The sequence below is a fragment of the Phalacrocorax carbo genome, chromosome 18 (genome assembly GCF_963921805.1).
Source record: "Phalacrocorax carbo chromosome 18, bPhaCar2.1, whole genome shotgun sequence".
In the NCBI taxonomy this organism is placed as follows: Eukaryota; Metazoa; Chordata; class Aves; order Suliformes; family Phalacrocoracidae; genus Phalacrocorax; species Phalacrocorax carbo.
This window is the reverse complement of record NC_087530.1, coordinates 12,695,678-12,711,125: the sequence shown is the minus strand read 5'-3', so window position 1 is coordinate 12,711,125 and position 15,448 is coordinate 12,695,678. Positions and strand designations below refer to the sequence as shown.

The 15,448-nt window shown below is 53.3% G+C and overlaps 1 protein-coding gene across 2 annotated transcripts in view; it reads right to left on the bottom strand.

Moving 5' to 3' along the window:
* Positions 1–8,932: 8,932 nt before the first annotated feature.
* RABL6 (RAB, member RAS oncogene family like 6) overlaps positions 8,933–15,448 on the bottom strand; it is a 61,501-nt gene continuing 54,985 nt past the window's right edge. For both annotated transcript variants that reach the window (XM_064468626.1, XM_064468628.1), the window contains exons 13-15: positions 13,483–13,654; positions 11,664–11,713; positions 8,933–11,039 (exon numbers count right to left, since the gene is read on the bottom strand). In XM_064468626.1, the coding sequence (XP_064324696.1) occupies positions 10,836–11,039; positions 11,664–11,713; positions 13,483–13,654 (426 nt within the window). In that variant the 3' untranslated portion in view covers positions 8,933–10,835. The remainder of the gene's footprint in view (positions 11,040–11,663; positions 11,714–13,482; positions 13,655–15,448) is intronic.

Sequence of the window (15,448 nt, the reverse complement as noted above, 5' to 3'; positions counted from 1 at the left end):
GCTGGGTCAGCTCATCCCTGCTGCACAGACAGGGCCAAGTGGCCCCCTGGGGCCCTGAAGCCACGCTCAGCCAGGCCACACCATCTCCCCCAGTACTTCCATTTTCCTCTCTGCAGGATGCAGTGCTCCGGCTGCCGGTTCAGCCGCTCCCGCTGCCCCTGGCTTCCTGCCCCCGCGGCCCCCACCGTGCCGCTCCATCTGCTCCCCACCTCCTGCTGGTCTTATGCCAGCCAGCCCTGTGCCGGAGCTGAGCACTGGCAAGGCTTGTGACGTGGTCGCTGATGCACGTGGGAGCACGGTTCAGGCCAGCTCGCTGCCCAGGGAGTGCCAGGGTTTAGCATCATCCATGGGTGCCGTCACCAAAATGATGTAGGAGCCCAAATCCTATGGGAATGCATACAGTCCCAGCATGGAGGATGCTGCTGCCAGGCTGGCACAGAGATGCCTGCCCTGAGGGCTTCTCCCACTGTGCCACCCTCTGTCCATGCAGCTGTGGCCCTGGGTGACACCTGCATAGATCGAGGTCACCTCTCCAGAGCTCTGTGCTTTGCAACAAGACACGGGGCCTCGGCTGCCTGAGGGCAGGGGATCAGCGGGCTGGAGCATGTCCCCCAAAGCCTGTGGCAAGGGGTGGTAGGACCATCTGCTCCCCACTGTGTGGCTTCTATTTTAGGCTAGAAAGTGCCGAGGGATCCAGCCGGACCATAGGCACGTCTCTGTGCCACTGGAGATGGCAGCACCATGGCATGTGCTGAGGTCACTGGGGCTGTGGACACCTCCTCCTCCTCCTCCTCCTTGAGCCAGGGATAGAGGAAGATCCCACAGGAGGAGGGAACTGAAGGCTGTGGCCATGTTGGCTGTTCAAGGCTCACTGGGAGGTGGGCAGAGGGGCTCTGGCAGTGGCTGATGCCTTCCCCTGAGCACCGGGACATGCTGCTGCTTTGAGCTGTGACACCTCTGGCCACCCGCTCTGGGGCGTCTGGTGCGGGGGTTCCCCTGCAGTCCCATGGGTACCAAGAAGTCCTGGGGTGGCCTTCAGCCAGGGGTGGGGGGCTGCCCCCTGGCCTTGTGCCTGCTGCCCTCAGGGGTGGCAGCCCCTCAGATGGAGGAGACCCCTTTGGCGCAGCCCCCAGCAACAGCCCCACGTGTACAGCAGGGCTCTGCGGGGAGGGATGGGACTGTCCCCTACCCCTGCGCAGAGGACGGTGGTGTTGGGTCCTCGCCATGGCTGTGCAGGTCCAGGCTTGTCCCTAGCCGAGCTGCCAGGAGCCCCTGCCCTGCTTCTGGGGACATGTGAGCAGCCAGAGGGATGACACGAGCCGGTGCTTGTTCCCCCAGCCCTGCAACAAAAAGGCCAGCCTGGCACCTGTCTGCAGGCAGGAGTGGCTTCTGTCCCCATGTCTGGGGTGCGTGGCCCACCTGCCCTGCCATGGCTCCCCACCAGGGCCAGGAGCAGCCAGGCTGGGCTCGTGCGGGGGCAAACCCCTTCTTCTGTCAGGCTGGGCTGGTGCTGGGTCCTCCCCCAAGCCCAGCAGGGAGCAGAGCCAAGATGTGCGCTGCATCCCCATGGCTCAGTATCACCACCAGCAGCACGCTCCTGTGCTCCTGCCCTGGTCTGTGCTGATAGCAGCTGGGAGAGGCCCCCGCCCCCTGCCACACAGGTCACGGTAGCTATAGCTGTTCACACTAGTCATCCGCTGACTGCCAGCACCCGTGGTGCTGCAGCGTGCCCTGGCTCTGCCAGGGAGGACGGGGTGGGCAGCACAGGCTGGAGCTGAGGGCTTGGTTTGTGCATCTCCCTGTCACCATGTGCAGCGTGTCCCCGATCACTGTGTCTGTGTGTAACAGGCTCAGCTCTGCCATGCCCCGGCCAAGGGGGGAACTGAGGCACAGATGGACAATGTGCCCACAGGTTACACTGGGGATCCGTGGTGATGCTGGGCACTTGGCCAGCACCAAAGCAGGAGAGACCTCGGCCTGGGGAGGACATGGGGGCTCACATCACTGGTCCTCCCTGAGGACCAGTCCTCCAAGGCCACACAGAGCTGGGAATGCAGGGCCAGAGGATGATGCAGACAGGCAGCGCCTGTGGGCCACCCACCACCCCTGTCCTGAAAGGCCACTTGTCATGCCATGGCTGCAGTGGAGCTGGACACCTCCTTGATGCTGCCCTGCCGGTCCAGGTGCCAAGGTCATCAAGAGCCCAGCTCTGTCCCCAGCCCTCCTGCGCATCATCACCCGTGCTTCCCTCTGACCAGCACGCTCCTGCAGGGGCCAGGGAGTTGCTGCGGGATGAGCTGGCAGAGCCAGCCTCGGTGCTGAATGGCAGGAAAATGGGAAAAAAACCAAAGGTTTTGGGGCTTGCTGGGTTCACTAGCTGCCTGCCCAGCCTGAAGCCTTGCTCTCTCCCCACTTACTCGTGAGATTCAATACCCACCTGGCTCAGGTTATCGAATCTCCTGAGCATCAGCCCCCTGAGCCCCTTGGTGCAGCTCACAGCAGGAAGGGGCCACCAAAGCAGGGTCCCCACACGTGACCCCTGGGAACGCTGACCCGCTTGCTCATCCTGATGGACTGGGCAGCCAGGCCAGTGCTGGTCACATGCCTGACGTGCTCAGTGGGACATGAGCGTCTGGCAGATGCCAAGCAGCCAGCAGGTCCTGAAAATGCCCAGCTTTGGGAGAGGGGGGCCAAGCTGTCCTCCCACCGGGTGCCCTTGCCAGTCCAGGTCACAGGGCAGGCTAATCCCACCCCGTGGGTGCTTGAGGCTGTCCAGGGCAGTGGGTGTGCGATGTGGCAGATCCCTGCCAGCAGCCTGGGATGTGCTGCTGCCTGGCACAGAGATTTCCATGTCAGTTTTGTCGGTGAAGGGCTAGGTAGCCCCAACAGCACTGCACAGAGCTGAGAGGGAGGCGAGCAGCACCTGCGCAGGCTGGGCAGCTCAGCATGGCGACTGTGATGGGAAGCGACAGCATGGCACAGGCAGCCACCAACCTGTCCTCAGGGCCCCCTGTGAGATAGAGCCCAGCGTCAGGGCGATTGCACCCGTGGGGTGATGGCTCGGCAAGAAACGGGGCCGGGGCATGACTCAAGTCGAGTGTGAGCAGCTCCGGTGAGGCAGGCTAGGAGATGGCTTCTGGGTCTCACTTGGCTTCCCGAACACAGCAGAAACATCCGCACAAACCCAGGGTGCAGGCTAAGGGAGCGGGCTGGCGTTCTGTACTGAGCATTGAGAGGCGATGCAGGATCCGGGGTGTGGCACCTGTGGCCCGTGATGCTGTGGGAGGGGAGACGGGCAGGGGCCGACCAGGCTGGGTGGGCAGGGGTTGGCTGCCAGCCCCTGGGCTCAGCGTGTTGCTGGGTCACTCCCCATGAGTGCTGCAGCCACCGATGCAGTGTTTAACTAGGGTGAGGGCTCCAGCACTGGGGGAATGGTGTGGGGCACCCCAAAATGGTATGAGGGGCTGTGGCACCCACCTATGGCCACCCTATGGGAAATGGGGGTGATGAGCACCCAGTGCCTCATAGTGCCCCCAGGGGCCCTGGGAAAGCCCACCTGGGGACCTACGTGCAACATGGATGTCACTGGGAAGGTGTTGGGGATGTTGCGCAATGCCCCACTCCTTCCCACGCTGCTGAATCTACAGCAGGGATTAATATTTGATACTTTCCCTTCACCCTGGGCTCACCATTCCCTGGTTGCCATCCTCACTGCATGGGCAGCCAAGGCGCGTGGTGCACTGCAGCCCGTTGGGGAACAGAGCATCCACTGCAGGGGCGGCCGAGTGGCCCTGGGGTGGCCGGAGCCGGGGGCTGACAGCCCTCACCCCCCTGCCCTGCCTGCAGGAAAGGGATGAGGTGGGGAGCAGCGCAGGCAGGCCTGAGGGCACAGGGCAGGACAGAGCAGGTAGGGCAGGACAGAGCAGGTAGGGGGCAGGACAGTGTCTGGCATGGGCAAGGGGAAGGCCTCCCCCGCCCCCGACCCTAATGCAGGCAGCACCATGGCAAGCTGATGCGAATTCCCCCGTTTCCAAGGCAACATGGGGATCCCACAGCTGGGAGCGAGGCAGAAAGCCGGGATGAGATGGGATGCTGGCTGCTACCCTGCCTGCCTGCTCGCTCGCTCACCCCTCACACCTGCCTACTGGGCACCCCCCGGCTCCCATCTGGGGGTGATGCTCTCATTTTCCCTGAGCAAGGAGCAGCTGAGCTGGCTGGCATCAGTGTGATGCCCAGGCTGAGTGCAGGGGGCTCTCCCCTCCTTCCAGCTTCTCTCTTCCCCTTTCCCTTGCATCACCGCCCTTCCCCCAGCTCTGAAACAAGGGAGAAGCCAGGCCCTGCTGCCTGCTTCAGGAGCTCAGGAGGGAGCTGGAGCCTGCCCCGCAGCCCCCAACAGCTTTGGTGGCAGAAAGGGGCGAGCATGAAGTCTGTAAGGCAGCTGCTGGCTTTAGGGTCCCTGCCTATAAAGAGGGTTGTAAACCCCACATTCCTGCCCACCTCCTTGGGAAAGATGGGTCGGTCCCCAAAGGCCGGCGGGCAACGAGTCTTGAGCTCGAGCACAAGGCATCCACCTGCTGACCCACAGCAGTGCTACAGGCAAGAAGATGCCCCGCTTGGGGTGCCCTGCCAGCCATGGTGCCCGCGAGGAAGGATCTCAGCGTTGCCCTGCCAGCGGGATGCAGCACCAGCATGTGGTGGGAGCTGTGCCTTGGCAGCCCAGGGAGAGCGGGCAGCACCAGCGCTGGGCAGGGCTGCCGGGCAGCACTCCAGCCTGCCCAAGCAATGCCACATGGCAGCATCATTCACTCATGATCCCCTGAAGCCGTCAGCCCCTGCACTGACACACAAACTGACCTCCTCGGTGCCAGGCTGACGACTCCAACACCAGGCAGTGTTGGAGGCAGAGAGCCAGGGCGGGAGCCCACCACCTCGTACCCTTCCATGGAGCCATTTCCTGCCAATGGCACAAGAAGGGGTGTTTCTCCTAACAGCTCTGGGGAAAAGTCTGCTCTTTCCCAGCCTGCTGGCTCCTTCCTGCAGCCAGCCTGCAGACGCCAGCACGGTCTGTGTCTGCAGCTGCCACCAAGGCCAAGCCTCAGGCACAGGCAGAGCTCCCCCATGCCGACACACGCTGTCCTGGAGCAGGGAGAAGCAGAGGGAAGAGGGGAGACCGGCACCTCTCACGTGTCCCATGCCACTGGGGGACACAGCACCCTCCTCCTCCCCTCATCTCATCTCTGCGGTGACAGCAAACTATACCACTGCTTCCCCTGCTTGCTCCCGCTGTAAGGCAGAGCCTGCCAACAATTTGGCCATAACTAGGATTTTTATGGGTTCACAGGCTGGCTTGCTGCCCCACAGCAATATCCCACATACATCTCCGAGCAGAGTGTATGTGCATACAGGGAACACCTCCTGCTTTAACCTGGTTTCCTGCAGGCTGCCCCACATCTGAACCTGCAGCTTTAGCTGACTACGCCACATCTCGCCTGGCCAAGGTCTGCCTGAGCCTGCGGGACCCACAGGGTTCAGCCACAACAGCTCTCTGAAGGTGCCAGGGGATTATTTCCCTTTGCTCAGCAACTTCCCCGTGAAGTGGTTGGAAGATGAAGACTGGCTACTCACCATGAGCTGCTCTAGGGCCAGGAACATGTGTGACACATCTGAGATGCTGAGGGCTTGTTTTGGAAGCAAACCCACAAGTTAAAAAGGCTCAACCACTTGCCCTGGTGTCTTTAAGCAGCAGACTGAGCCAACGCTGGACTAATTATATGATGCCATGATTGAGACTATTGCTAGATTACAGAACCGGTGCTTAAGTCCATCCTACTGAGGGACTTCCCCAGAATCACTCATTGGTGAGCACAGGGGCATCCCAGAAGGACAAGCAAGCACTACGGTCTCTCCAAGATACAGGACCTTTGACTGCAGGGAAGTTGCAGGCAGCACACCCATCTTGTCCCCAGCCCAGCCACCTGCCTGCCTGCTGCCCTCCCTTCAGCTCTGCCTGCCTGTCCTGTGCTGGGGCCTGTCGCAGCTCAGGTGTTTGGCTCCGCAGCACCTCCAGCAGCCGCCTCCTCCAAGAGCACCTGCAAGCTCCCACATTCACTTTGTGTTCTGCTAAAACCTGAGTTTCAATAACCTTTTCATGTTCGCTGCTAGAAGGAAGGAAGCAAATTTCCCACCCTGGGCCTCAGCAAGCCAGGGAAAAACTTGTTATGATGTTATGGGAGCAACAGAAACAGGGTGAAGCTGAATCCCTTGTGCTCCTTGCATGTGGCCCTTGTCATAAATCATGGGGAATGATGAAGACCTGGTGCACCGGTGAGCCAGCTGCTAGCTGCAAGTCCTCAGCAGGATACAGCTGTGAAAAAGGCCAGCCCCACCACAGCGTGCAGCAGGAGATGTATTGCACGGGAATCATTAAGTACCAGCCCTGGCATGACCTCATCTGGACTGGCACGGCCTCAGGAAGATGAACTCAAAGGGGAGCTGGTGCCAGTGACGGCTGCTAGCAACAGCCAGGGGACAACCTGTTCAGCAGAACAAAAGCAGAGCAGGGATATGAGCCCCGTCCACACAGGGCTAGGAGCAGGGAGTAGTATTTAAACAACAGTGCTGGCAAAGGAACAAATAAGCATAAGCTGGCCAGGAATAAATCTGGGTGGCAATTATCAGACAGCTCACGAGCCTCAAGGCAGAAAACTGATGCACAGCTTCCCTCAGGGATCCTGGGAACTGAGCTGATTTAGGGGTGGTGGGAGCCACAAGGACCCATCAGTCTGTCCTTGTGCTGTTTTGACAAGGGGTGGGGGAAGCCATAGGTTAGGTATTAAGAGACATGGTCCTTTTAGCACTAGCCGTGCCATGCAGGGCTGGGGTACACGGCTCAGCAGCAGCGCTAAGCAGCTTGATTCTCTTGCAGGGATGAGTTTTGTGACATCCACCACAGATTAACGTGAGCGAGAGCTTTAAAAAGCAGGGACAGCCACCTGTGCTAAGGAGACCTGGGCCATCAGGAGAAAGATGCTGTGAACATGTTGCCTTTGCACAGGAGGAATCCTCGGGGAGAGGATGTACAAGCACGGAGGAGTCAGACAGCTCCAGGCCACGCAGATGCAGGTGAGCTGGAAGGTCTTGCTAAAATCATCTCCCAGCCGGGAGCCACAGGGATGCCAGCACACACTGTGAAGCCTGCAGAGATCAAAACATCAGTCTGCTCTCAGAGTATGACTTCACCCATGTCTTGTTGCAGCAGCTGCATCAAGTCACACACCAGGACCTGCCAAGAGCGACAGAAGCTGCTAACCGTCACGCTGGATTGTCCCACTCCAGGGACGGGTACAGCGAGGAACACTCCCCAAAATAAACGCTGGGCGCACAGCTCTCATTCACGTCTTGGGTTAGCAGCACAGCCCCGGCTATCCCAGCCAGGATACTACACGTGCTGCCCACAAAGCAGGCACACGGACTCCTGCAGACTAGTCTCCTCCCCTCCTGGAGGGCTGCCAGACCAGCCTGATGCTCAAGCACACAGAGGCTGCTGTGGGGCAGCTCTTGTACCACACCCCACAGAGGCTTGGTCAGCAGCTGAGCGATCATGGCTGGCAAGACACAGCAGGTGGGAACAGGGGACCTTAGAGTTACCTGTCACGACTTATCACGAACGCTGTGGCTTCAAGCTGGCGCAGTGGAAGCCAAGATGCAATCCTGTGGATCTCAACCAGCCGGCAGTGCGGAGGCAGGGGAGTGGGCAGTATGGCTTTCAGGTGTGTGCCTCCAGCAGCAGCCCCTGAGGACCGGGCTCCCCTTGCTGTGCTTGCGAACCAGGCCCAGCTGGCAGGCTACAAACGCAGTGATAAATTTGCACTTTTCCCTCCTGCCGCTCTAAACTGAGACCTTGTACAGCATGCAGCTCTGGTCAGCCTTAACTGCAAGAAACTGCAGCTCCTCAGCCTCAAGCTCTTCTTTTTTTTTTTTTGGATGACTGATAAACTCAAAAGCAAATATGCTGGTACCTCTAGAGATGCTCACAGGAACTATTTATATCTATGTGATCCTGTAGAAGCTTCCCCATAACAACAAGCACATACACAGATTTTTTATATTTAGCTTATTTGAAAGACTAGGCATGGGAGAGCCCAGCTCAGACAAGGCCTGTTTTTCTCCCCTCACTCAGGCTTGCTGGCACTGGATTACACCTCATGCTGTAGCTCTAACCAGGTCACCATTTCCTGAAAAAGGGAGAAGTCTTAAGTCTAAAAAACACCTTTTTGCTGCTATTCCCCTTCCATACTCCCGTTTCGCCCACAGGGTGGGATTTCTCTGGCCTTGCTGCCAAAGCCAAAACATGCCACGCACCCTCCTGGGGCTCTGGTGTAAATAAAGAGAGCTCCCGCATCTGCTTTTCTCTTTTACAATAGTATTTTGGAACACAACGACTCATCTTTGCTTGGTTTTGCCTCCGGTCCTCGTGCTGACAAGGAACACGAGCCACAGGGAGCGTAAAGGCTCCTACAGTGGTCAAATCTAGCCCAGGGGAAAGAAACTAATGCCAACATCAGTGTTTCCAGGGGACTAGGCACCCGTACGGCCTAGTCTGCTAACCAAGAGCTGCATTTGCAAGGAAGCAGAGCTGAACAAAACACCGTCTCCCCTACGCTGCGTGAAACAGCAGCTCTCTCGGGACAGACTTTAGTTTTGTAGAAAGAACTCATCGTTTTTATGTTCAACCTTTTTTTTTTTTTGAATGATTTTTAATTTAGTGCTCTGTTCCACGTAAGAATGCAACAGCATAAGGAAGGGGCAGCGGGATGCCCTTCTGTGACACAGTCCTGGAGGGACACGCAACTCCCGAGCCCAGGCAGCCATGCTTGTGGTGAAGAAGAAGATGTGCAGAGGCAGTTGTACAACAGAGCTTTATAATCAAGAATGGATTGTACCAGTTTTTTTTAATGCAAAATGGAACATGACCCAGAAATCTTCACGGAACAGAAGTGCTTTCAGGAACGCAGCCAGCTGAAGCTCGAACGCCTGCCTGCTTTTTCGCAAGAGAGGCCACAAACCAGTCATGGCCCAAACCACTTCTTCCTCCCCAGACATGCAAAGTTTGAACTGTCCCATGCAATTTCCCTACAGTGTCACATGAAATGTAGTTATGCTCAGAAATGTAGGCAAATGCGAAGGGCAAACAGACCTGAGCAATATACTGCTCATGCAGCAAAAAACCCCAGTTTGTTTTATAGGGAAACAGTTACAAGTGCATTTTGGGGGCTGGAGAAAAGAAAAAGAAAAATGGGGCAGATAACTGCCTGCTGGTCAAGACAACTCTGGAGTGGATAACAGATCAAAAGAACACCTTGCTTTGCAGTGATGTAGAAGGAAACCCCAGTTTGGACTTCATGGTTGACATTTTACAACAAGGGGAGAGGGAGAACAAAACCAAACCTCAAATCAACCTGCAAGCAACAGGGAAATATAATGCACAGAACCTGGAGGGAGCTTCACCATCTGAGCTGCAAAAGGGGTGCCAGAAGCAAAACAAAACGGGGTATGGAGAACTAACAAGCTCCATCAAACACGGGTTGCTCACTGAGACACAGGCAAGTGCAAAGGGCTGGCCTGTAGTGCCCAACCGATAGCAACCGATGCTGCTGAGCAGCCACCAATCCGTGGGTTTAAGTTCAAAGCAAAAATTAAAAGGCTTTCCAAACTCATGGGATAGGAGGAGGCTCTACACTTGGGGCAGGAAAAGGCAGCGCGTTGGCTGCTGGGAGGCTCGGCCCAGTAAACACGGCTGCAGTATCGACAGAAGTTGGACCAGGAAGGATGCTGTCTGAGCTACAGTGGGTGTCCCTCTCAGTGTAGAGGCAGCCAGCGTTTTACAGTGTGACTGTAATATGCCTGAGAAGCAAATGCCTTGCCATGTTAACACTTCCCTGTAGACAGTTCTGAAGCTCTGGATATCTTCATTTCTGCATGAGAGTCATGTCCCTGAGAGGTACCGAAGGGAGGGGATTCTAGTATATGCAAATTCAAGGGTGGGAAATGCAGAAAAGCACTGATTTTCCTCTCTCTTTTTCAGGTTAGCTTTGCACTTTGCATTGTTTTCCCAAACTGCATAGCAGCTTACATGTAGTGTCTGAGACACTGGGGCCATGGAAATCAATGGGGCTTCATGAATTCCAACAGCAGCACCAGTGAGTGCTAATTAAGCTGCTGTGCAGAAAGGTCCTGTTCAAAGGACTCCAAAATCACACACGCTCTCTCTCACTCTGGCCCTGCGACTGCTGTTTTAGAGAGCTGTACCATAGCATGATCTGTTCGATTTAAAGCTCATCAACTGCTGGGTGGAGCAACGGCCAATATCACTCTTCTCATTAAAAAGTAGGAAGGATAAAAAGTTAAAGACTTGAGACAGGTGAGCACGATGCATTCATGCGGCATGTTTTGTTGCACTCCTCTTAACAAGACAGGAATTTCAGGTGTGCAGGAGTGGAATATAGCAGGGGCGGAGCAGGAGGCAGGTCCCCTTTGCCTCCCACACTCCGCCAGCTACCTAATGGGGCATCTCTGGAAGGAGAAAAAACAGCCTGGAAGCGGGCCTGGGAACTGTGCCTTGAACCTTCCCCTTACTCAAGTACATCTCAGCTGTATAACAAATGTACCAGAACAGCACACACAGATGCAAAGCTTTCGTTTTGCCAGCTCTGTTTGGAGAGAATATACGGCAAACAGCCAAAGCTTTACACATCTGCACCTGTCTTGGTGTGACTTGTAAGAAAAGATGGAGACAGCCACGATAGGAGAGTCCGCTGTGTGTACATGCGGCCAACCTACAGCTCCTCATAGTCCCCACCTCCTCGTGGCTTGCTCATGCTGGCTCCTCCTCCTCCAAGAAAAGCCTCAAGTTCATCTATTTCATTGTTTTTCTCCTTGCTCCTCTTCTTCTTCTTCTTTTTCTCTTTCTCCTCTTTGCTCTCTTCCTTCTCTTTGCTCTTCTTGTGTTTGCTCTTCTTTTTCAGAGACTTCTCCTCTTCCTGCAAAGTGAGAAAATTTTTATTAGTAAATTCTCTGAGCATGCCAGTAACCCAGCATATATTGCCCTGAAACTTGGCTCTGACAGCAGCCTTACTTAGGGTGAAGCATCTACTACCAAGGCTGGCTTTGAGTTAATTCCACAAGACCCTTCTGCCTGTTTGGACAGAAGAGAGGAAAGACCATCTGGTTTATATGTAGTAGTGGTCTGTCAGGCAGTTTGTGCCCAACAATACCACAGTATTGGACAGGCAGAAATGTCAAAGACAAAGCCTCCTGCAGACTTCCCTCGCCGCCTCTGAGATTAGATCTGTCGGGGACACCCCTCTGCTTGGAAAAAGTCATGGTGTTATCAACAGACTCAGCCCAGCAGTGACGCACTGCTCTCTTTAGTCCTGCATTTTACAGACTCACACACTGCCTTTTCAAAATTCAACTGTTCTAAAAACTTGGTTTTAAGCTGCAAAGTAGTTAATGGCCTGCAGGGCCTGGGAGGCACAGATCTGGCTGTAGGATGGGAGAATGGAAGGAGGTCAGCCTGGTACACAGAGTACACCGCAGAAGGCCACCCCTCTCCTTAGCTGGTAGATAATATGGCAGATCAGCTCTGAGAAATTAAATAGTACCTCTTTGCTTTTCTTTTTCTTCTTCTTTTTCTCCTTAGAAGGTTGTTTATCTGCTCAAACAAAAAAAAAAAGAACACCATTGGTTTTAATCAATTTAAACTGTAAGTGATGCAATTCTGCCCTGCCCTGATTTCTGAGAACAAAATGCTCCATCCTGGAGCCATGTGCAAAGGCAATCCCGACTCCTCAGGACAAACTGTGCCCTTTAGAAACCAACATGAGCCCCAGCAGTTACACCCTAACTGAACCATATACATCCAGTTTACTTATGGGCATTACATTGTCTATATTATTCTGCATTGTGAACACTGACCTGGGCGTTCACTGTATCACAGCTACTAAGAAACAAATACATAGACCAGCTCTACAAACTGGTCCAAAGGTGAAATTCAGGACCAGATTATTATTTCCAGAACTGAAGAAGAGCTCCTGGGAACAATTTCCCTCTGACCACTAAATATTCAAAGGCAGATCGAAATTCCACCAGACACAGCCTGTGCTCCTGGGAGTCAAGCTAGTAATGGAAGGACCATTCAGGACGGTGTCAGCAGATAGGAGCAGCCTAACAGACCCGCACTCGCTGTTGTTCAAACTGTGTATGGAAACTGTATCACCACAAGGCAAAGCATCAGTGCTGCAGCCCTGCTCCATGGGGTAGCTACTTTCACGGTATTAAATGAGTCCCAGAGTCCACCACTGTCAAATAATTTGTCCCAGGTTATTGTGGTTGATAACTTGGCTGCTAATTAGACTGCTGAACATCCATTGCCTTGGAACAATAACTCCTTGAACGGGAGAGTATCTACTTGGCTGTTTCAAAGAAGGGTTTATAACTGCACCACATTTCACACGTGGTATTTGATTGCCATCCTACCTACACATTCTTTTCCTTGGTTGATCTGTAAATACAAGACAGCCACAGAGAAGTCTAATTGCTGGTCAAGCTCCAGCTGACTGACTACTGAGACATGTTTATATATTTATCCCAGAAAGAAGAGATAGGAGGAACCCACGCTGAATTATTAAAGATGATAAACTGAAGTTAAATTATTGACCTGGGCCTCTGCAGATGCACTTCTAGCTATTTCAAGCTGTGCTGTTCAGCAACTCAAAGGAAGAAGCCGATGAAGCCATCACAGCCTGTGACACCTTGCTTACACTTTTGGAATAGCTATTCAAAGAAATCTCTCTCTGGTGCTGCTTACAGCTTTTTCTCCCCTTAAGTCTTTAACTTCTCATCTTTCATGGTGACATCGGGGGCAGATCTATATGAAGTTGGTTTGCAGAAATGCCAAGACAGCAGAAATTATTTGTGCGAGTAAGATTTGTTCCCTCAGGAGATGGAGGGGGGGAGGGAAAGCCTGAGGAATGCTTAGGTTGTGGTCAGAACCCCACCCCACCTTTTCCAAAAACAGAAGAGCAAATTGGCAGTGTATGTCAGAGCATTGTGCTCAGGTTGATCCAAATTCTTGAGGGGGTGGACACTGCAATGCTGTGCACCACTTCCCAGGCATGCAAGGCTAAGCAGAAAGCCTTATACAGAAGCAGCTTGTGAAAGATGTGCTCCTGCTTCCAGCTGGGACAGAAATGGCTGATGCCACGGATGAGCCCAGTTCCCTCCCTCCCCATGGGGGAAAACTTAAAGAAAGTTATTTATGCTGTGTTAAACCATATTAAAGACTCACACAGGGCACTGCATGAAGTTACAGGGTATTTTATTTAGTGCAAATTGGTTTGCTTACACCCTGGAACCATTATGGAAAATACAGATGTCTGACAAACAAAATCAGCAGGAGTGGAAATAAGGTGTAACCTTTACCTTCCTCACTGCTCTCCTTGGGACCAGTTTCTTCCAAACCCAAACCGAAGAGATCTGAGTCATTTTTCAGTTTAAAGGAGTGGACTGTTGATTTCACAGGCTGGGGTCGCTTTGCCAACGAGGTATCGTCGTCAGATATTTCAGAGAGATCTTCCCGGACTGGGAATTCATCCTAGAGACAATAAAAGGCAAACAACACAGACAAATCTTTCAACCAAAATCTCTAAGCATTTTGTACACAAAGACGTCAGATGTCAGCAGGTGGGGAGGAGGGAAGGCAGTGGTAGCTGAACTGAACTGCTATTGCCTGGAAATCAATGCCCTTTATCTTACAAGCTTTCTATTTCTTGCCTTGTTAAAATGTCTTGGTAGCATTGGTACTGGAAAGTGTGCTCCGATAACTTAACATTTGTGCTACCAAAATTAAATTTCTCACGTAAAGAGACTAAATGAGACCTTCAACTGTGTTAGCTCAACAGCATCAGCTTCTAACTGGCCTAGAGAGGCACCTCTGTTTTCCAACAGGCTGAAAACTCACCTCCAGACCTGACAGACAAAACCTTTTTCCTGTATAGCCCTGTGAGGTCTCACGTACCAGAGGCAACATGCAGCAGGGCCACAGAAGTGGTCTGTGTTTGCAGAATAACTCCCTTCATTGAGTCAAAAGGGAATGTGCTCCTAGGGCAAATTTCAATGCCCTTCAACGTGGGCTAAAAAACAGGATGGTGCAGAGACTAGATATCACCCCTAATCCTCTGTCTCTGTATGATGGGAACGGAAATGAAGTTTAATGATCTGCTACATGCTGACTGATCCTCTTCAGAATTCATTAACTGACCTTTCTTTATATCCTACATACTGACAAAACATGGCCTCGCTCTGCTCTGACCTAGGCAGTGCCCTCTCCTCCTTGCCAATGGTGGTGTTTTTACTGCTTTGCCTGACTGGTAAACCTTGAACTTGAACTCGAAAAGCATTCACAAGTTGCAGGGTATCTCCCTGGCACTGTCACAACGGCAAGCTCCCTCACCAATCCCACATCATTGCACCTCATCATTGCATGCTATGAGATGTAAACTTGCTGCAAATGCTTTAGCTTTCATATTAAAGTGCCAGGAAAAGCAGGTACTGAAACTCCTAAATGAATGGGAAATTCCTTAACAAACAGCATGACATGTAGGCAAGGTCAAAGAAACCGGGACAACTGTCCTTTCTGCAGGATTCTGGAATGATGCAAACACAAACACCACCCTTGAATACCAGCTAACCCAGACACCAGGAGTACCCCTGAACGGCAATTGCCCATCCCAAATCACGGTTAGCAGTTTCTAGAGATTGGTCTGCTGGCTGCGAGTGCAGATCACTGAAATGAGGGATACCTAGAGCCACAGCAGCAAGCTCCTACCAGCCCAGAGAAGATGCTTGTGTTTTCTCCATCTTTAACACCTGACAGGTGCAGAGGGGACTCCTGCTGCACCCTCTGTTTGAGCAGACACCTGCAGGCAGTACTGAGCAGCTGCCCACGTGTTCAGCATCACAGGGATATTACAGCTAACCTGGCTGTACTGGAAAGTCCTGCTCCGGCTGATTTTCCCACTTCAGTAAGGAGCTTTGCCAAACAAATTTTCTTATGGCCTTTTGATTGCTGGATTGGCTGAAGGGAGCTCACTTGTTCTCTCTCTCTGGGATGCACACAATTCTACATATTAAACTTCAGGTGAAAACCCATTAGATTTGTATTTCATACCTTCCACACTGCTGGACTGACCATGCTCTGGATTTGCTGAGAATAAACGGCACATCAAAACCCATAAGCACAAATCTTGTTGCCATGTGGCTTCAACAATCAGAGCACTAGTGGGTTTGTGCTTATATCAATCCCTTCAGGTTGCTTAGCACCTGGCTTGCTGTGACTGCCACTGAGAGATGGGAGAGCAGATGAAAGCTCTGCTCAGCGAGATGCCTC